Source organism: Coloeus monedula (genome assembly GCF_965178545.1).
Source record: "Coloeus monedula genome assembly, chromosome: 3".
Taxonomy (NCBI): domain Eukaryota; kingdom Metazoa; phylum Chordata; class Aves; order Passeriformes; family Corvidae; genus Coloeus; species Coloeus monedula.
The window spans coordinates 93,040,944-93,063,760 of NC_138783.1; the positions used below are offsets into that span (position 1 = coordinate 93,040,944).

The 22,817-nt window shown below is 39.0% G+C and overlaps 1 protein-coding gene across 2 annotated transcripts in view; it reads left to right on the forward strand.

The window, feature by feature from the left end:
* The window catches only part of RASA3 (RAS p21 protein activator 3), a 131,365-nt gene that overhangs the window by 22,797 nt on the left and 85,751 nt on the right, over positions 1 to 22,817 (forward strand). For both annotated transcript variants that reach the window (XM_082277551.1, XM_082277552.1), the window contains exon 2: positions 15,169 to 15,286. In XM_082277551.1, coding sequence (XP_082133677.1) covers positions 15,169 to 15,286 — 118 coding nt within the window. The remainder of the gene's footprint in view (positions 1 to 15,168; positions 15,287 to 22,817) is intronic.

Genomic DNA, 22,817 nt, shown 5'->3' on the forward strand with positions numbered 1-22,817 from the left:
GTTCTGTGCTGATATGATCTGTTATGCTTAATGGATTTGTGTAGCATGTGAACATGTGTGTTTGCACCGTGTGGGGGAAGATGGGCAGTGAGCAGTCAGCTGGCCTGTGGTGGCTTCAAGTGGCTCTGAAGCTGCACTGTTACTGAAACAGGTGAGGACATTGCTGCTCCGTGCTTAAAAATCCCCTTTTAACTCTTGTCTTCTGGCACAGAATGAGTGTGTTGGAGTTCAGGAAAGTAAGACACTGACTTGCAATTCAGTTGAAAACCAGTTATACTTACTTTTGAGCTTTCCTACCAAATTTAGGCTAATAAACAGCATTTGCTGTTTCTCTGGAGGATTATCTTTTGTATGTGAAGCACATATTGGTACAGAAACCTGCCTTTCAAAGGAGAGAAGTTTTGATTGATAACTATAAGAACTCTCAAGAAAGAAGCAAGTAACAGTCACCCAGAGTATTGTTACCTACATAGATCTTTCTTTTAAAGACTGATATTTTTGCTTAGCTTTATAGGCAGTTTCTTTGGTTGAATAGCAAACTTGTATTTGTTTTCCTGCTTGCAGATGTACCCACTGCCTCACTTCTGAATTTGTAATGCAAGTATATTAATTTCAGAACAAGTTAGAGCTGGAATAAGAAACAAGTAGTTTCTTTTGCAGAAACCCCCACCATTCAAAAGTCTTCAGTATAGGAAAGATCTGCTCTGACTGCACATCTTTTGAAATAAGTAACATTCCTATTCACAAATGGTTCATCTTGGGAAGATGAGAAGTAAATGTCTTTCTTTGGATCCCTTAAATCCACAGCTGGCAGCATCATGGTTATACCATGGTTATTTGGGATGTAGCAGTGCTGGAGTACATAGAGGTGAACTTTGCCTTAGTGGGAGCTGTCATTGGGCTTATGTCTGTGTTACTCTGTGCTTCTGTTGTGTGTACGTACCCCCTCTCCCCTTGGGAGTTCCTCTGCCCTTCTGTTTTGGTACGGAATACCTCAGGCAGCTTCTCATGAAGAGTGTCCTTCCTATCAAAGCAATTTCTGTCGTGAGGAATTTTTCTGCCAGGTTGCTTTGCAACAGTTATAGTACCTTTCTCATGCCTAAATTGGTGTTCTTTCCGCAGTTAAGCCCTTGGGGGCAATTTCTTTTCTGTGTATGGATGTGAGAGCACTGCTTGAAGTATACACTGCTAACAATGAGATGTTTCCTGTCATGGTTACTGCAAGCTGTTTGTCTTACCTGTTTGTTAAAAGGAGCAGGTGCTTTGTCTTCTCCTGCTCCGTGTTGGTAAATTTTGCTTTGTGTTTGATTTCCTCCCTTGTGCTGTTATGACAGCAGGCAAGAGGCTTCCCAGAATAAGATGTTGATCTTGACATGCTGCACAGGAGAGTCCTTTGGTGTAAGGCAGGTGGGTAGGTTAGGATGGCTTTGCTGGCCCTCAGATGCAGCTTCTGCAATCTCTCATGCAGTTGCATTAGCAAATACTGTAAGGCATTGCTCCAATGTAGTCTCATCTGAGGGACCTGAAGTTGCATTTTGATTATGAAGTACTAGAGAGGGATGGAGTTTGACCATGGAAGTTTGCTGTGTGACTTCCTGTGCACAATCACAGATGGAGTCTGCAGCAGAACGGGGAGGGAATCCAGGTCTTCAACGAAAAGAGCCCGCTTCTTGCATGGGGGTGGAAACTTCCTGCACAGAACAGCTCTGCTGCATGGTATTGCTTTGTAAAAACAAATGGACCGTTTTTGAAACCACATGAAATGAGAAAGGGGTTAACTGAAGCTGAATGAATGACTTTCCATTCTTGGGCAATCTCTGCAAAGAAGCATTAGTTTGTTTTGGTAGCCAAATATTCATCCCACAGCATTAAAAGTACTGACTACAGTGTGCACATGGATTTGTGTCCATGTACTCCATGTAACTTGTGTTCTTCCCTAAAAGGTAAAAAAAAAGGAGTATTTTTATCCAACAAATAGTCTTTGGATAGGCACGTCTATTTACGTGCTTTAACTTTTGCAGCTGGTTATTGTAAATGTCTGTGAAGAACTCCCTTACAGTCTGTGAAAGTGTGTGATATAATCCAGAAATCAACTTCTTTTTACACATGATTATCAGAGGCATTCTCTGACTTCAGTCTCCTGTTCTTTTGCAAGCCATGGATTTGCACAGGGGTTTGAGGAGATTATTTCAAGACAACTTGATATTGCACATGTATAGTTTGGCCTTTAGATACCGATTGACACTGGCTGCATGTGATAGCATAGCTTCATGTGACCCTCAATAAATATGAAAGGATTGATGGCTTTTTATTTTTTGAGTTTGAGATAAAATTCGTACATGCTGTATCAGCAAGAAAAACATGATTTTCTCACTTCTGTTGGGCTCTGAAAAAGATGACTTGTAAGTTGATGCATGTGAGTAGATTATCACTTTTTGCCTGCTTGATGTGTTCTGTAAAGTGCTGATGACAAGAGTTAACCAAGGTTTTGTGTATTTTGGGCTTTTGATGACTGAGTAGTTGCACCACAGAACTGTGATGCAAAACTGTGAGTTTAAATTTACTTAAATGTGTGTTGTCCTTTTTAGTTGTGGGGCTGAGGCATAAGCTTGGTTGCAGTGCCTTCTCCACCTGTGTGTCATGAAAGCAAGCCACTGCCACCAACTAGCTGTGTTGGCTCGAAGACTGAAGTTGGATCTTGGTTTGATTTGGCAAAGTTTTCAGAATAAGACTTCTAAATTAAGATTAACACCACATTTCAGTATATCTTTTGTATTGCATTATGTTTAGGAATGCTGTGCCTTTATACTTCCGTCCTGTCAAATATCCTTTATCTGCCCTTCCCTTTTTAAAGCTTAATCCTTCCATTACCATGTATGAATATTTGTTTAGGCTTAAGCATTTTAAGAAAGAGAATGTCGTCTTTGTTGGTACAGCTCTCATTACTGCTGGACCTCTGCTACTGAGGCAGAGTCAGAGTAGGTTTGTGCTGTGTTGGACAGAGTTATTAAACTGAAGATGCATATAATAGTAGAACTTTGTGAATGTATTTCGGAGTGGTTGCCAGTTATTCCTCTTGTTCATGTTTTTGAATTTCTTCATTTCTGCATAGACAAATTATTTCTGCTTTGTCACTAGTAGTTAGTATGCAAAATATTTAACACTTCACGAATACTTCACAATCAGTGTGACTTTACCCCCTTTCCTGCAGCTGATATGACTAACTTGTAAACTGAAACCAGAAGACTGAAAGAAAACTTAACATAAATTGAGTTCATTATATTAAGACTTCGTATAATTTAGAAAAGGAAAGTAGGTCACTTTCTATTTTTAATACCCGCTTTATACTTTGCATAAAAACCCAACAGGATTGCAGACAGTTCATGAAACGTTATACATTTTCCTGTAAATACAAATTTTAATCATATGAATGTTTGTGAAAATTGCAGGGGAATATTGTAACTTTGGCTTAGATGTTTCTTCAAAATCTCAGCTGCTTATATCAAGTGATGTATTTTTGGAGCACACAGCTATACAAACTTCTGAAGTATGTAGTTTTGATCATTGCTTGTAAATAAATTACTATATTCAGCTTCTTGCTGGTTTTTCTGCAGTGTTGTGCCTGTGTTGTCTATATTCTGTGCTGAGGAGTGAAGAAGCAAATGTGTTTTCTCTTTCCATAGTTACTGAAGTTGAATAATCAAGCATTTGGTTCTCATCACATTGCCTGAACAATGAGTCATGCTTTCTTCGTTAGGTTTGTTCCTCAGGCCAGGATTCATGTGATGTTCCCCTTCTCTGGGCAATAAGATTAGTCACTGTTTGAAATCTTGTTTAAAAAATAAATCACACCACAGGTTGATGCCTGCATACCCATTACATGCTCCCCCACTGCTCGCAGTTTGGGTTCAGCAGCATCATTATATTGAAAAATATTTTACAGTCATGGTAACTGACATATTATTGGAGTTCCATTGAAATTAGCATATTAAATTTGGGACTCATAGTAACTATCAAAGACTTGTCTATAAGGCAGGTGAATTTTAAGTAATTCAGTGCTGAAATGCATCTTGCTTAAACTTTGCTTCTTTTGTTATGCTGTTAAGAACAAAAACTACATTGCAAATGTAGTAGTAGCTTGAACTTTGTGAAGCCTATAGATTTATAAAAGCAGCGGTAATAACAAAAATTGTTAACATAGATGGCTTACTATCATGGTGCTTGAATCAGACTTTAAGTATTTGAGGCAGAAGCTCTTCTTGTTGAATTATCTGTGCCTGGAAGTGTTGGATGGAGCCAAGATTTAATGGAGGTTTCAAACAACTTTAGGACAGTAGCAGTTTCCAGTCCCTACTATGTGATATGCTGTTATGAAGGCTCTTGAAGTTCTTTATCTTGGTACTAGAAGATTTTAGGGGTGATGGTTCATTGTGGGAAGCAGCAATTTGAAAGACAAACTAATGCAGAACATGTGTGGTGGCCAGATCAGAAGTAGGAAGAGAGAGGGGAAGATACATACAGTGTGTTGTAAACACATAACCCAGACGGTGCTGTTAGCTGGCTAAGCTCCATATCTAGTCAATGGACAACAAATTATGATTCAGAAAACATGCTATGTTCATGGCCTGAATCCTCTTACGCAGGAATCTGCCAACAGTAGATGTTAATGCAGGCATCTAAATTGTGCAAAATACTGCATCTTATGAATATCCCCAGGGGCGATATCTCGTTTGTGCCTTGAGAGCAACTTACAGTTATGACACAGTAAAGGACTGGAAGTTGCTGAAATGAATGGTTATAAACTCTGTCATAGTTTATAGATGAAAACCTGAACATGAGGAAAGATGGATTAATGTTCCGCATTAAACTTTGATTCTGGTTCTTATGAACAGCTTCATTTTTCATATTGTAAGTTGTAAACGGTGTTTTGACAGAAAAATGCTCATGGAGTAGGTGGAGGTGCAAACCAGTGTGGTAGAAATGAGATTATCTATAGAAAGCCCAAATAGTGGTGTTTTGGGTTTTTTTGCAAGGCTTTTTCTGGTGGTCTTGTTCTGTCTCCATTTTTCAGCTGATTCTCACAGGTATCAGACACTCACAATTGTTATAAATACTAGTTCACGTTGTTATTTTTCCTTTCATTCTGTGTGAAACAGATGCGTGAGGTGACTAAAGAGAGATGCTAAAATTCAACTTTGGAGGAATTTCATAGGTGTGGGTGAGCAGCTCATTGGGAATATGCAGCTTCCAAAAAACACTGCCAGATTTGAAAAATACTCAGCCTCTAGGTGATTAACCAGCACCAAAATTTAATTTTGAGTCTTGTCTTTATTTCTGTGAGAATACCCACTGGAATAGAATAGACTTGTGTTGCTTTGAAGTTTGTTTAATCCTGCTGCATTGGCTTCCTCTGGAAGACAACATGACCGTGTATTTTGGCAGTTACTTTGTGCAGACATGAGTATGTTGGGTCCTATGTGCTGTGAGATGGGGACTTGATCCTGTGACTGCAGATGAAGCAAGAACAAGTAAATGCTTAGGTATTTGTGTGTGTGAACTTCATTTCCTTGAAAGATTCTTCCCCCAGCCACCACCTGGGACACTGGGAAATTGGATGGGGGAATTCTTGTTTGTTTTTTACAGTTGGTTTTGCTCAGTGCTGGTCAGTCAAGTCCCATATACTGCTCTAGATTTGTGGGTAGAACTTTACAGCTTGTTCTAAAATTAATCTCATACACTCTTAGCTTGCAACTCGAAAACTTTCCAAGGCTTAAGACAGTGGTAGCTACAATTGTCATTTCTTCCCTATACTTAGGTCAGTTTGTCTTGATCTGTATTTTCTAAGTGAAAATTTTATTTCAACAAGGAGCCAGGAAGTCTTGTGCTGGTGAGATTTTTGAAAAAACAGCTACTTGTTTAGTAAGCCTGCTGACATGGTAAATGGAATGTTTAGTAGGATCTTGGATGATGATGGTCCAGTTCTGTCAGTGTATGGATGTTCTGGAAGTAGCTGCTTCTTGAAGTTCTTGGGCCAAACTGTGTGGGGGCAGTAGTTAAGGCACTCTGGCTTCAGAGTAGAGGCATGTTGTCCTCTTACTTTCAGTGAGTAAATCAATAGGTTTGTAGATCAGTTGCAGTGTATCCTTGCATCTGCAGACTTGAGAGTTTAGCTGCACAGCACTGCAAGCTGTGATAGTCAAGCTGTGATTGCTGTGATAGTCAAGCAATTTTTAAGCACCTTAAGATGTTGTAGGGGGAGATGCTATTGGTTTTGCTTCATTAATGGAACAGTAAGCTAGCAACAAGAAATTAGCATAATTTATGTTAATTCTTGTGCATTGTTGTCATGCATCTGTGCAATACAGGCTATTCAACAGTGAAATAATTTTTTTAAAGCCACCCATAATCATATAAGGCACCAACCTTAGTAATGTACAAGTGGAATTTATTTTTGTTTCACTCCACTGGAAAAAGTGCTATGTAAATAAAGGCCCAGTAACTAAAGTAAAACAAATACTGTGCATGGGTTTGGTGATGTCATAATCTGAGAGCCGAGTTTGTAGCACAGCATTTGTCAGCCACCAAAGACTACAGCTAGAAAGGTATGCTTTCCCTTTTTCATTCCAAACCCATTGATAATGGTGTAGACTGAGAAGTGATTATGCTCACACTTCTCTTAAAGGGTTTCCTTCTGTCTTGTTCATTCGTGCAGAGGACACTTGTTGGTTATGAAGAAACACATGAGGAATATTTAAATGGGAAAAAAGAATTTGATCTCATTGTAGGAAAGTAACCTATTTTCACTGTTTTTGAATAAAGACTGAAGTAAAGCAAGTTGAGGAGATACCAAAACCTTGTTCTCTCCCTTATGATGATTAATTTTGTAATAGGAAGAGCATTTTGAATGTGAAGGAAGATACTCTTTTCTCAGTTAATTCCTAAGTCTTAGATGGTTTTCAAGATTACCTTGAGCTTCTGTGCTCAAAATCACCCGGTTTCTCAATAGCCAGGTTTTGTTTTGGATTTGACACTGTGGGGACAAAGGACTGAACTGAACCTGATCTAAACTTGATCCTGTGAGGCTCTGCTTGGTGAAGATGTTTCTAAATATATAATTCTAAAGCAAGAGCCATTGTGGACAGTGGCATCATTAGATGAAAGAGTTATGGTTTCTTAACAGTACCCATAAAGCTTAGGCTTTTTAGCAATTATTCCTTTTGGTTAGTAGTTTTTAATCTAAGCAAAACACAGCCTTTGGCAGGTTTGTACTTTTCATGTTGCTCTACTCTAAAAGTTTTTGGTGTCGCTTGTTGTGATAGAAGTGATTAGTGCCTGGAAGAGTGAGGGCATCATTACTTTTTCATTGCTTGTGTTTTGTTGGTTTTTCCACATAGCTGTAGCTTTTTGATCTACATTTAAAAAAAATGGAATGTACATAGATAAAAATTGTCCTTTTTCTTATTTTTTTGTGATGTGACCTTTGGTTTTGTCTGTGAATAATAGAAATGAAAGTAAATTACGTACTTCCACAGACATTTCTTTTTGCATATGCTGATGTTTTTGAGAATGCTACTTTTGTTCCTTAGCAATGACTAGGTTCCTTAGTACAGAGCAACAATCTTAAATTATCCTAAAGTACAGAGGCTCTCAAAAGGGAACATTTGAATTGTTGGTGGATTTTGTTGTTTGATGTTGTAAATCATTTGCTTTTATTTCCCGTGTCAAACTGTTTTTCTAAAAATAGCTGAAATTGCTCACTGTTTGCTCAGTGCAGCTCCATGATGGAATAGCCTGTTTAAAGTTACTTCCTCTCAGCTACTCTGCCCCTCCTGCAGCCTGAATCTCTCCCTCATGGCCTCCCAAAACAGATGTTCAGTGACTTAAACTTTGCTGAGAGAAGGTCTTTTATAACTTTAGGAAGCTGATTTTCAAAAAACAACTACCACCTAACCAAACAACTCCCCCTCACAAACGCCCCACCTCAGAACAAAAACAAAAAACCTACCGAGAACTGCACAAGCCACAATCAAAACTAAGGTCACAATTCAGAGGCTACAGAACAACCTATAGCTAGTCCCTACAGTACTGAAACTGGTAGGAAAAACCTCTTGGGTCTCTACCAAATGCAGCTGGGAAGTTGCATGAGATGTCTTGATGCAAAGTACCGTCTTCAAAACACAAGCTGGATTGAAAAAAAAAGATGTATGTGGAATTGAATCTAACTTTGTATCAACACAGATAAAAGAGACAGTCTAGCTAATTCATTGGTTCTTCTGCAGAAATATAAAAAAAAATCACACCAAAGTAACTTAGAATGCTAACCCCACAGGAAAACTGGATTCAACTGTAAACTCCTTGAGAACACCTTTTTCCTGGCAGTATTCTACTTTAAAATAGTATCTTCAAAGTGTCCTTTTATACAGAATAGCTTCAGTCTTGTTAAAAAGCAGCTGGACTGTGTGGTTTTTATTTTGTGGGATTAAGTTACTATTCCAAGGGGATCTTTAGAGAAACCTGATGCCTGCTGTTGGCCACAGTATTGGCAAGTAGCATGCAACCGGTTATTAAAGAGTTGAGGAGAATTATGCTTCTCCTCTTGTACAAACTAAAATCTTAATTTTGCAAGCAGCTCTCATGAAACTTGCTTTATAGGCATCTTTCCTCTCAGCCCTGGGCTTTGATTAACAGCCCTTGTGCTGTAAGCACTTAAGTACTTAAGATCATGACAAGATCTTTTGAGCCTTCTCTGTGTTCATTCTTCTTACAAGAAAAGTAAAACTGTCAGCCTGCAGCTTCTCATTGTTCTCCAGTGAAAATATCCTCAGTTGCTTCTGTTACACCCAGAAAAATAAAGCAAGATATGTGGACAGTTTATTGGACTTTCAGGGCTGCAAAAGGAGAACTGGAATGTCTGATCACACGTGTATAGGAAAAAGGGAATTTGGCTACTTCCATTCTGAGTGATAGGTCTGACTCTGTTCACCATGCAGGCTGTGGCTGATAAGACTTAGCAGTTGTTACAGAAAGGCCTGTTTGCTGTGCCAGAACAGGCTCCAGATCAGAGGAGGATCTGTATGAAGGTTCCTAACAGGTATAGAATAAATTTAATCACGTGAGGGGGCAGGGAGGTAGTATAGTAGTATGGCACTGGGTATACCAGTGAAGTGATTGTGCAGATGGGATTTTAACAGATGCCAAATGTTCCTGTCACTAGGCTGTGAATAGAGGTATCAGCTGGTGCTGGTCTTCAGTTTCATGCCAGAAGATTTGGAGTTGATGCTCTTTCCCTGAAGCCAAGAGGGTTTCCACACGATACTCTTGTCTAAAAAGTTGTAATTAGTGTAGTACGCTTTCCTTGATGGCTACTTGCTGAAGCAACGCTGTGGTATTGAGGCCATGGTATTGAGCTGCTCAGGGGTTGTTGCTAATGTCCAGGTCTTCAGTATTGTTCTGTTGAGGACGTGCTTTCCCTGAGACTTATAATGTGATGACCATTTCACGTGGAAAGAGGCTGGCAGGCAAGGGCTTTTAGATTAAGAACAGGTCATCTAAAAATTGAATTTTCCAGGTCACCGAAATCTGTTTACAGATGGCTATTTTTGATCTGGTTTAGAAATATAATGCAATCTGTCTCTCCATGAGAGGAAAGTTGTGTGTATGTGTGTGTACATAAATGCCAGTGGTCAAGGCAAAGAGACATTGTTGGACAAGTAGCGTTTCTAGCCACATCTGTTTTAAAAGAAAAAAATTCTTGAATATATCAATTTTCTTTATTAGATATTTGATATTCTTGTGTTTTTCTTATTTTCAGGCTGTGAGAATTATACACAGAAGGGGAGGGAAAAGAACATTTTGGCATGTGTTGCTTAGAAAGTATTTATTGTTTTTATTTTACTACAGAAGTACAAAAGAGCACTACGCTATTTACACAGCTCCATAGTTGCATGCTGGGTACACCGGTTCTCAGAATTTCACTTTTAAAATTTATTTTATTTCTTTTTTCTATTTGGAAAGGCAAAAATTAATTCAAACTTTCATCTCTGAGAGGTACACACAGTATGTCTACATATAGGGATAATATACAAAGGTAACAATCTATTCTGCTTTCAAATATTACATTAATGTCATATAATTATCACATTAGCTGTTTGGTAACAAAATTGGTTTCTAACGTGAATTGAAGTTTTTCAACTGGGACCATTCCAATACTAAAAGGGACTACTTTGTCAGTGTATTCTTTCTGAGGTATTGCAGTCATATCCCTCCCCTAGTCCCCATCTCATCTACAAAAAAGATGATCTTTCTTTTGCAAGAAAATGAACTGCTTTCTCAGCATTCAGCATAAATGCAACTGTTTCTGTTCAGTTTAAATTTAATGCATAGGCATGAAATTCTAGGTATTTCTGTGTGTTTTAATCAACATTAAGTGTTATTATATTTCTGGTTTAAGTAAAATTAAGTATTAGAAACTTGCTGGCATCTTGATATTTTACGTAAAGGCTGAATTTTGTGTGTGAGTAGCTTTTTAAGCATAAATTGTGATACTTAGAGCTCTTTCACACATTTTTCTTTTTCTGTTTTTGCTTGATGCGTCGATATTCAAGTAATAATGCTTTTTCAGAAGAAAGAAAACTTGAAAGGAGTGCTTGAGATAATTTTTCAAGATTTCCAGCATCTCTATTGAGACAGACAGCTTAAAGGAGAACAGGAGAAGCTTTTCATTCTTGACATACATTACTGTTCTGTTTTTGTTCTTGAAATGCTTCCCTACAAGCTTCTTTGGACAGTGTGCTCCTGAATATAGCAGAAACAAAGTGGATTGTTGTGGGTTTGTATACGATGCCCTTTTCAGATTTTAGGTATTTTGTTTCTGTACTCAAGTCTTTCAGCATGCTCCTTGAGGTCAAATACTCTGGCATTGAAAGCTCAGCTGCTTTTATTGGATTTATTTTTTTGGAGGTAGGTTTCTGTTTGCTTGTTTTCTGAAACAGTTTGAGAAATGGTTCTCTCATGCCAACTTGGGCAAATATGTTGCTGCTAGAAAATAGCAAGCTAAAGTTGCTAACAAATTACAAAGTCTTCCTTAATGCATTCAGATTGGCAGATGTGTGCTGGTGACCCAGTATTTGGCAGCACAAGAGCAGGAAATTTGTTGCAAAAGGAAGAAATAATACCTGGCTGTCATGCATTCTTTACCTTTCAGAAAGTTGCCTCTGGGGAAATATGTTAGAAGCAAAGATGACACAATGGCAAGTGTCTGAATTAAATTAAAAATACTAGATGCTTAAAAAAGATTCAAGTGGCAAAAGCTTAAGGAAATGTGTGTATATATTTGTTTATTCCTAGAAGCATTTTCAAAGTTTTTTTATTTCTTACAATTTATGCTCCCAGTGCCCTTCCCTGCCATATGCGCAGGAGAGCCCTTTTTACTTGCTTTCCTTTTATTGGCAGTGTTTTAGCAGGGCAGGAATATGCAACATTGGAAAGAACAAGGAAGATGAATACAATTTTGAGTTTTTCCTTCATCTTTTTCCAGTTTGTTGCATTCCCTGTGCCTGGCTCAAGCTAACCTATCTGTGCTGCCGTGATAATCTATTTTTGAACTGTAGCGACCCTGTAATAATTTATGGGGAGAAGATAGCAAGCCAGTGACATATTCAGAATTTTATAGTCTATTTTTTAAGACTTGTCCGAAATACCTAATGCTAACTTTTCCGTAACTGAAATCAGCTTTGCTAGGTTTAAGTACTTAGTGCTAAATTGAGTTCGGCACACAGTTAAATTAGGACCCATGTACATTAGAAGTGCAGGGATAGAGGGAAAAGCTGTTGCAGACTTGAACAGATTATTCTGCTACTGTTGCTCCAAATGGAAGCCTTATGCTCCAAAACAGAGTGTTTGTGTAGTCTAAATTGTCAGGGTTTTAGACATCTTAAGCAACATTCCGTTTCTTCTTAGTGGAAGTGGAAAACGGAAGGTTTTGAAGGCAATTGTATTGACCTTTCACCTGCAAACCCTCTCCAAGTTCTCTAGGGTACATGTACTTCACAAAAATGAAGAGGGGGGGGAAAAAAGTGGAGTTGGCTTTTGAAAATGCAATTGATGAAGATGCCTCTTCTATACAGATAGGTTAAGTGATTAAATTCTTGCCCAAAATAAATGATCTTATTTTTGAGAAAATGGAAATGACTGTATCATGTATTCAGGGCTTTCTTTTTTTTCATTTCAGTAAAAACCAAAAAATTACTGATTAAATTGTTGAGCTTCATTGTAGATGGCAAAATAGTGCCACAGAGGGAACTTTTTTGTCTTGGAGGAATCTAAAGAGCAACTGAAGCTCTAACAGAGCACGTTTGTTGACATAAAATGTCTGGCGAGAGAGCTGAGTCTTTAGCTGTGCTTGAAAGCTTGATAAATTTGTCTTTCTCAACTGCTCAGTGCTGGAGGAATCTAAACAGCCATTGGCTGCTGCTGGTGTTGGGAAGAAACAGTATTTTTTTTTTTGTAAGCTACTCAAGTCAGTAACATGATTAGTGTATTGGGTTGGTCAATTAATCCCTTGTTCTAATCTCAGTAGTTTTTCAGGGTCTTTTTCCATTTTGAAGAAAGAAATTACTGTAGAATGTCTTCTCCCTTTATCTTCCATCTGTGCGCTTTCTAACATTGTGATGGTGGTGACCTTTAATTTGCTCTACAAACTCTGCAGGCAGCCATCTTCTGGTGATGCTAAATGGTGTCTTCCTTCATGCTGCATTTATGTTTCAATATTGTGGGCTTTCCTACTGTAAGTCTTTTAACAAAGAAGAGAACTGAGTTTTCAAATGTGGTTCTTACAGAGTACTTGACATAACTGTTACCTTTAGGTGCTTAAGTGGATATTGTGCACATCAAAAAAAGGAAATCACGATGAAAAATTGCGATTTGGTTTCATGTGATGCAGTAATCTTGAAGTAGGAAGTGGAAGAGTGCAGAAAAAGGGAAGCTGTGTTATTATTTTGGTTTGATTTTGAGCTTGAAATGTTTTGTGTCTTTCTTTTGGAAGAACCGTGAGAACAGTGTTCCAGCCCCAGAGGAAGACTTCCTTATCAGTCTGCTATTGAAACGCTTCCTGTTGACACTCACTCTCATTGGGGAACTGTACCCAGTCATCCAGAAAAGAGTCTGGTTTCATGTGACTTTAATGTGAGGAAAATTAATAGAAATTTGATTGCCTGGGGAGAGGAGACAGCCTTGGAGGCCCCAGTCTGTGAGAATAGTGCATTTGGTTTGTAACTTGCTTGAACTCAGACTAACAAGAATAAAACTTGAAGGTTTAGTATGGCAGGATAGACTTCAATGCAGACCGAGCAAGCCATCAATAATCCTCAGTATATTTTTGTCTAGAGCTGCTGCAGTTAAACTATTGCTAACACTTCAGCTTAGTTTAACGCCACGTTGGGCGCACCAACAGATGTTCCAGTCACACCTTCAAATTACAGTGGAGACAGCTTTTTTTGATGCAATGTCTCACAACTCTGAAGGAAGTGGGAAGAATGCTATCAAGTTGTATCAGCTGAGCTGAGACAACAAACTTACTCAGAACTCTGAAGCGAGGCATTACTGAAGCAACAGTTTCAAGTCCCTTTTTAGTGCCTCTATATATGCTCCATCGTTAGCTTTAGAAAACATATGCACATACAGTCACTCATATACAAGCCATTTGTGAGAAATGTGGATATGTGGTGTTTCCAAGGGTATGCCATGGGTCAGTTAGCAAAAGCACGCGAACAGTGTGCCAGAAACAGATCACAGGCAGGAGTCCTGTGTCATTTTGTGCCTTTCCTTTGTAGCTGAGGATGCAGGTTGGCTCAGCATTTCCTCGCTACACGTCTTCAGTATTTACATGCACATGCATCAGGTTGCTGTTGAACAAATCTGCCAAAAGGAAAAAGTATGTCTTTACTGAAGATAGGGTTGAAAAAGCAAGGCGATTCTGTTAGTAGTATAAAGCTATTTGGGAACTGGAGACTGAGAAACTCTGTCTAGGAAAGTGCGCTTAAGCTGAGCTGCAGACATTGGATAGAAAGTTATATTTGTTACCATCATTTAGAGTTTCCTTCTATACTGGTGAACAAGCCTGTGTTCCCTTGGTCTGTGCAGTTTTAGTTTTGTTTTGTTCCTTGTATTTTTACCAGGAGAGAATGATCTAGTTCCCATGGTATGTGCTAATAATCTCCAGCTACTGGAAGACTGACGGTAAATAAGACCATGAGCATTGTAGACTTGCATTTAGGTCTGAGTTTTGTCTTTAGAATTAAATCACTCATCCACATAGTGTTAAGTTGCTTTCGCACAACAATGAGGGGCACTGTCGAGTTTCCTGTTGGAGAGTTTTGATTTTTATCAGTCAGCCAAAGAAATTTAGTGCTTGGCTTTGGTTGTTAATAGATATGTATGGGAAAACTGTGGTTTTGTTCTTGTTTCATACTCGGGTTTGGTAGTCTCTTGGTTACCCTGAGTTCCTCAGTCCTGTCCTTTTTGTTGTTGTTAAATACAGTATACATACTTACTTCTTGCTGTAGTTTTGAAACAAAGGTTATTGTGAAGAATATTCATGACTTGCATGGTACCTTTGTGCAAGGACCTTAGACAGCTTCACAAGTGCTAATTATCCCATCAGAGTGCTTTGAAGTCCAGCTTGTGATCTAAGGCTGTTGGCTGTAACTAAAGTGACTGTTTTCCATCTCCACATCCGTGGAGAGTGGTGAAGCTGTGATCTGCACAGCTCATTTGCTGTGTTCTGGTAATGGCTTTAGGATAAAATCAGTGGGCTGTCTTGGAAAGCTTGATTGCTATGTTGTATAGAGTTCCTGGTATCTTATGGTAACATTGATCAGAATCTAAGTACAAGTATGGAAGGAGATAGTCTGCATTCAAATACATGTGAATAAGTTGGATGCAACAGACAGTTGAATTGTTAGCTGAGCTCTAAACTTGGTGACTGTCAGGACCGGCTGGAATGAAAACAGGAGACTGCTGCAAAGTTTAATAGAGACTTCACATTTGAGAAGGAAAATATAATACTTTGCTTTAGCCATGTTGCTGACACTGCCTTAAGTTGACAGATAACTAATTTATGCATAATGTTATAATATGTAATCTTTCTGTTTTTTTTCTTTCTTGTCTTAGGTGAAGCCAAAAATCTTCCTACATATCCGGGGCCAAACAAGATGAGGGATTGCTACTGTACTGTAAACCTGGACCAGGAGGAGGTTTTCAGGACCAAAATAGTGGAGAAGTCATTATGGTAACACATACATATATAAATTCTCATTCTCTGCTTACTAGGTGTGTTCAATATTCCAAAGATACTTTCTTGAGGGGAAAAGAGAGGATGAATAGGATTCTTCTTCCAGTTTTAAAAACACTAGTGGTAAAGCCAGTAATGTCATGATAACTATCTGTATTTATGGGAAAATGCCTTCACCAATGCAACCCATATTAATTTTTCCTAACAGTGTACAACCAGTGCTCCTTTCTTTCTGCAGTATTTGTTTTGAACTTCCCTAAGCTTTTAAAATCTCAACTTAGAAAGAATGCACTAAACTCCCATTTTGCATCTTCCTATGCTTAGAATTTTGCATTGGTCTGGCTGCCCTAGGGAGTTAAGGATTTTATTTGTTTTCCTGTCACGGGCTGTAACTGAAGGGAGAGGTTTGAACACAAGATGCCTGTCTGATTATCTTGGACACTTTCTGTGAGATTGCGGATGTCAAATGTAGAATGGAACAGAATGAGAAGCGTGTAGTAAAAGTTAAAATGCTTTCTCCTGGAAATCCTTAGACATCAGAAAAATAAAGGGAACTAGGCTAGGTGTATATGTATATTCTGGTAAGCGAGGCTTTTTGAGAGGAGAGGAAAGAAACAGCAAGGAACAGTCAAGTTTATAACTTTTATCTTAAGAGATAACTCTCACCCTTTTCCCAATTTGAGTAATATGTTAGGAATTTGCTATTTGTCTTGTTATTGCAAATAATGTACTTCAGGAGGAATCTCTAGACCTCAGTCCCAACCACTCAGAAGTACCTGACACGTTCAGGAATGTGAGTGGGATTTATTCCTCTAAGTCTCTTTAGTTGTTCTTTCACATAAATTTTTTTCATCTTTAAGCCTTGGTGTTTTTGAATGATGATGCTAATGCTTTCCTATTTGTAGTATACTGTATTAACAAAAAGCAAAACCTGGTCTGTATGCCTTCTTCCTCACCCCTGTAGCTGACATGTAGTGTCCCTAAACCTTATATCCCTGGACCAGTTGTTTCTCTAGAAGTGATTTTTGGATGTCATATTAATTTTGTTGTTGTTGTTTTTGGGACTTCTAAAATTTTTTTTCTTCTGGATGGTCATTAATGCTTCACAGGGAAATGGAAGATGGGAAGTGAGAATGTATGAGAATAGTTGATGTAATTTCCTTGAATTAATCCAAGCATTTTTCTATTGAAAAAATAAACTCCTGGTAATAAAAATAAGCAGCAAGTTTAATTTCTACAGTGGGAAGTGTTCCATCTTTATATAAAGATGGAGAGGTACACTGGGGCTGTGCAAAACTGGAAGGTTTCTGGTTTCCTGATGGGGCTAAGTTCATTTTATTAATTGAGGTGAATTCAGGGAGAGCTGAGCAATGATCAGAGGTCTGGAAAATGTAACCGAATAAATCTGTAAATAAAAAAAGTTAAAACAAAAAAAAAACCCCAAACGCCACCCCCTTCCCCCCCCCCCCCCCCCAACAACCAAAAATTTGCAAGGGAGGGAACTGGTCTGTCTGTCCAGTATGGACACTGCAAGTAATAATGAGCTCAAATTGCAGTGGAGAAGGAAGTTGAGGTTAAGGTTTACTGTGAAGAAAAATCTCTGTTAAAGGTTCTGAAGCACTGGAATAGATTGTGTTCGTTTTTGTGCTTATTGCTGATGGCTTTTAATAGGTTTTATATAATCAGTCCCAACTAAATAATAGGGATCTTCCAGCTTTGAAACAGTGGCGGGACCCGATGACCTCTCAAAACCCATTATGGACCTATTTTCTTTGATCTAAGGCTTGACTAAAGATGGTCTCCTTGGTCATTATTTCTTCTCCTGGTAAATTCCTGTCTTCAATGGGAGTCTGCCTTCTCCCTGTGTGAGCTTCTGTTTTCAAATACTATTTTTGGAAAACTTGCTGCTTCACAGTCTCTGAATATCCACTTATAGGCATTGATATAACTCAGTTTTGCTCTTAGCCATATAGGTGTTTCCCTGTCTTTGTTTTTCTGGGACATAAAAGAAAAGCAGACAAAAATCCCAAATACATGAGTGGTAAGCCTGGGATGTCTTCCCAGTCCATGGGTAGGAATTGCTCTTACCTATTGAGGCACACTCAAACAGCTACTTTATCTTTCATGACTGTGCTTACCTCTTTTAAAACAAATGCGTACATAGACTTCCAGAAGATGTTTTTCAAATGATACCAGACCCTACTGCAGTTGCCTAATTGTTTTTTGTAGGATTCTAGGATGAGCTGAGGAGCCAGTCATGTTGTTACATTCTTTAATGCTTGTTTGCAAATTCATTTAACTCATTGAGTGAGTTATTGGGCAAGCGAGACTTATGTGCCCTATGGGCTGTGTAATTTTTGTGCAGCAGAGAAATTCCTGCTCTCGTGTACGGTGCTTCTTTGCCAGGCACTTGCCAACTTAGTAGTGAATCGTGTGTTGGTTCCTTTTTCTGAGGTATTGCTGCAGTGATACACAATGTTTGGGGACAGGGATGTGAAGCTGGGCCAATGCTCGACTAAATGAATTGAGTCCTGCCTGAAACTCCACATGGCTGGCACTGGAGTGGGTAACACAGCTTGACACAGATCTCCCCTACAGTTTGAAGGGGAGAGCGCTGGCTCTGATCTGTTGTTTATGCCTGTTTTCTATTTCTTATCACTTCATGTCTGGCACAGGGCTGACTTGCTGTGAAGTTCTAAGAATTGCTTGTGTTTTTACTGAGGCTGATTACCCCCCTCATCTTCCAATAAGCTCAAAAAATTATTTTTATGTAGTCTATAGAAATCAACATGCTTTGTATGAAAATCTGAATTGTGAGGTCTTTCATATGCAGCCCTAGTACTGATTCTGGAATGATGTCTTCTTGGAGAAACCCATCTTTTGCAGCATTTCTGAATTATTTTTTTCATCACCTGTATGAAAAGACTTGTAATTGACACAATTGTCTTGTGTAGCTGGGAATTGCTTTTTTCTTTCCCACCCTTTTTTCTCTGTTGAACTTCATTAGGCTTCTACTAGGCACTGCATAAATGTATATTTTTCCATGCGGGCCTTCTCCTGGTGTAAAGCTTAAGTAGAACTGGCAAATGGAAAAAAGGAAGCAGTTATCTCTCCTTCCCAGGGGGACTTGGATGGATGTCCAATTCTGGCTTGCTTGGAACATATTTGATAGAACTTTCAGACTCTGACTCATCATCTCCTGTTGTATACTGGGACAGTGTAAGAAGTTGCCTCCCTGAGCTTTGTCCTAATCTTCTGCAACAGATTTTCTTTCTTTGTTAGACTGTAGCAGAGGCATGAGAAGACAGCTGAGAGCAGAGTAACCTTTTAAATCAACAATTCGTGAATCATTCAGAACTCAAAACAACTGAACCAGCACGTCCTGTTGTCCAGTGAAGTGCCCTTACCGGTGCTCTGAAGAGAATCTCTGTGAGGTTGATGCCCTTTATCTAAGTTTGTGTTTCAAAAACTGAGAGGAACTAGTATGGTGAATCTTACCTCCTCTGTTCAGCAGTCAGGTGGGGCTCATAAATTAGAATGTGGAATTTAAGTCATTCCTGTCATCCAGCCTCTTGGCTGCTGTTGAACTGGATGGTGGGCACTGCTGCCTTGTGCTGGAAGATTTTGAGGGCTGCTGTGATAAACTTAGTAGTGTCTGACTGAAACATGTCAAGGGTTGGTTACCACTGGGGCAGGTCTTCCTACAAAACCACAGAGCAACATGAAAGTGATGTTTATAGGGGTGGTTCAGAATCATCCCACTTCTCTGGGGATCTTTGGGAAAGAACAGTGAATACATGAGTTGGTCAGAGCCAGAAATCCAGGTTCTCAGGGAGAGAATCTTGAACTCTTCAAGCAGCACTGTTTTTGTAAACTTGGCACAGGCTTTTACTAAATTCTAAGACGGTCACATGCAAGTCATAAGATATGAAGGAGAGGTCAGTTAGAGCCAGGATTTAATATGCTTCTCTGTTTTGTATTTGTCATTCAGTATTTATATTACCATAATCTGCAAAGACACTGAATAGATTTGGCTCCATTCCATATAACCTAGCAAAGATGTACGTGAAGGGACTTGTGTATTTTATGTCCTAAGGAGCATGTTAGGCTGACTGTGTTTTTATTAATGCAGAGATCTACAAATTTTCTTCAGTTCTGAGCTGCAAGTAAACAGCCTGACAAGAATTTTGCCTATTAATTCCCTTTGCTCAGTAAACTACTTATCTTCCCTCACTACTAGTATTCCCTACATAAGGCTCCATCATCCAGGAGTGCTTCCTAGCTACAGATATTTCCCAAGGATGAACTTTCTTGGCTTGTTGGTGTTAAGACTGACTTTGCCTTTGCAGTTTGCATCAAATGTGCCCATTCACTTAAAGGGCAGTGTCAGCTGCAACAGGAAATCAAGGCAGCTTCTCAAATCATAGGTGAAGAATGGAAGGAATGTGTCATCTCTAAATTTGTTTCAAGGATATGAATAAAGGCAAAATCTGTCGTAGGCTAAGAATCAAATGTCTGACAGTGTGTGCTTTAGAGAGGTGAGCCAAGTATCTTGAGTCTGTGATTATTTAGTTCACCACTATTTCACTGAGGAATTTTTCACGTGCTAAACATAGTGATCAAACCCTGAATGAACAACAAGTGAAGCCAGAGGCACTTTCCCACCCCCAGGTTTTTTTGGTTGGTTTTTTGGGGGTTTTGTTGGTTTGGTTTTTTTTTTTTTTTGCTAGTCTCTGGTGAACATAACAGTGAGAACTACAAGTCTGCTGTGTACTTGTGAGTGTATATTGAAATGTGCTGTAAATTCACACTTAAGGCTATGTTCTCTTTAATAAGTGGTTGCCCTGTCTTTGTTTAAGAATTAGATCAGGTAACAAATTCAGCCAGTAGCTCTCAGAACTTTAAGTTATTCTACTGCCATATTTAATGTTGTTATTTTCTAATTCTAGGTTTGCTTAAATCCTTTTCCCCCGTATGTTTGGAGTTCATGGCTGCGTAGCTAAACTTCTCATGTTCTGATAACATCTTGGATGCAGGCCTCTTCTCAGATTTTAAACACAAAGTTGTTTCCCTTAGTTGGAGTGTTGCCAAAATTAGCTGTTGTATCTGAGTTAACTCCATTAGCTGCTTCTGCATTCTTACATTGCCAGCTCACCTTCTTGAAATAACAGCTTTGCCCAGCCCAGGGGCCTTAAGCAGAGAGGCCTTGAGGTGGATGTTGCAGCGTGTTCTGCAGCTTCACCCCCATGTGTTCCCAGGATGTACCATCTTCTGCATGCAACAGCACCTAACTGTGGCTTGAATTCCTAATAAACTTCAGTTCTGGAACACTCAAGCTTCTAAAGGAAAGGTTTAAGGTTGGTAGGGGTACAACTTCAGCCTGGTCAGGGATATTATTGAAGCCAAGGACTGCATGGTTGTCCAGGGAAGTAATATAGCTGGGAAGGGTGCCAGTAAGGGAAGCCAGACTTAATGGAAGAAGGAGAGTGAGGTGAACCTTGAGACCCAAGGCAGGGTTTATGAATGAGAGTGTTTATCTATATGAAAAACCACCCATGTGAGTAACAATTGTTGGTGTTTAGGCTGCTTTGAGTGATTTTAAAAAAAAGTAAATGCAGCTGTAATGTGACTTCTGCTGTTTGTGTGTGTCGTCTTACAGAATATTTTGGGAGGTGACCAGGGGCCAAACGGCTGCTGCTTCAATTTATCATAATCCTTGTAAGCCTCATTGAGCCAAACCAGCAACTGTCAAGTGAGGTTGATAACTATAGCTCATGTGTCTGTCTGTCTCTTCTGAGCACAGGACTGAGAAAATGCACACTGCTTTATTTTTTCCTCAGTGTAGTAGGGCTGGTTATGGATGTAACAAAGCACTGTTCATCTGAGTGTCTCTGCACAGTGACGTGAGAAAAAATTCACTTAGGTTCGGTGGGTGTCTGGTAGACTGCAGCCAGCACTCTCAACAGTGGGCATGAGTGATATGTTTGGATTTCGATGTTGCCTCCTGTGCCATATACTTCCTGTTGCATGTCCTCTGCCAAATCTGTGCTTCAAATATAATATTAGTTATTTTTAATAAAATGTGTCAGAAAGCTACCATGACATCTGCCAGCTTTGGCTTTTATTTGCCTGTTGTTTTGTAGTTCTGTGTCTAGTAAGAGACTGAAGTACATTCAGATTTTATTTGGCTTGGTGTATCTGCTTTGAATAAACCTTCTCTCTTCTACCCTACTCCCTTTACATATGCTGCAAAGCATAGCATAAAAAGTATTAGCCAAGTAGTAGAAAAAGCATAGTAGTAGAAACAAACAAGTGTGCTCCTTTGTACAAGACTGATTTTGCTTCCTGCTCACATGGTGATGTGAACTCTGGTGTTCAGTTCATGCAGCAGGATGAATCCAGTATTTCTAAACCTTTTAAAATAGTCAGAGGACATGGGGTTGCCTGTGGCATGTTAATAGTCCTTACTTTTAATCACAAAAGCAGTCAGAAAAAAAATCCATACACAAAGAATTCTGGTTTGAGGGGTTTCATTATTATTCATCGTGCAACTCTTTCACTTCATCCACTGAAGTACTGGTGCCAACACAAAAACAAAACTGCTTTAGCAAATCCTAAGTATTGAGAAACAAGCACGAGATTTTGTAACACAGCCTGAAACTAAAGAAATGTTTTTACACTAACATTTGTTTTATGAAATCTCTTCCCCTCTGTTAATATTATTTGTGATGATATCAGTAGATATCTGAAGCTGTGAAATAAAATTGCAAGTATGTTTCTGGAATTTAGTAAAATGTAAATGTGAACAATTTTTGAACCCTTTCTAGAGGGTTTATTGTGTTCGAAGTAAGGATTCTTTATTTGCTTTCATTCCACTTGATCTGCACAGTAATTTCTGTTTCTCTTCTCCTTCCCTGTCTCCTCCTGAAAATATCCATTGCCAAAACATGCATTAGAAGAGATTCAAAAATAGATACCTTGAAATGGGGAGGGCTGGACAGCTGTAAGTAAGTGAAACAATACCTAGAGGGATCTTTTTTAGTTTTGTTTTCTTGGTATTCCTGCTCCCATGCCATGAGCATTCAGAACAAGCAAGTTTTTGGTGAGGGGAGAGTGAGTATGCCTGAAGATTCAAATCCGTTGCACTATTTATGCATCTTTTTGACTTGATTTTTTGTGTGTATCTCTTCTGTGATGAGAGCTGTGGAATCATACTAGGGAGAGTGTCCTGAGGAGGGATTGATCAGTGTATGTGTTGGTGGTCAAGGCTGTACAAAAGCTGTGCAATGAGAGAGCCTTGTGCTTCCTGAGGAAGGAGGACAGTTTAGGTCAGGCTTCCCTCTTTCAGAACATATTAAGGTGATGTGCATGTAGTGAAAAAGAAATGAGAAAGGAGTGTGAAGTGAGAGTATGTGGAATAGAAGGTTAGTCAGGCCCTTATGTGCCCGAAAGCTTGGAGCAAGGATTTAAAAATTAGTACAGGTCTTTTCTCCATTTCTAAACTCATCAGGAAAATAAGAGACAGCGA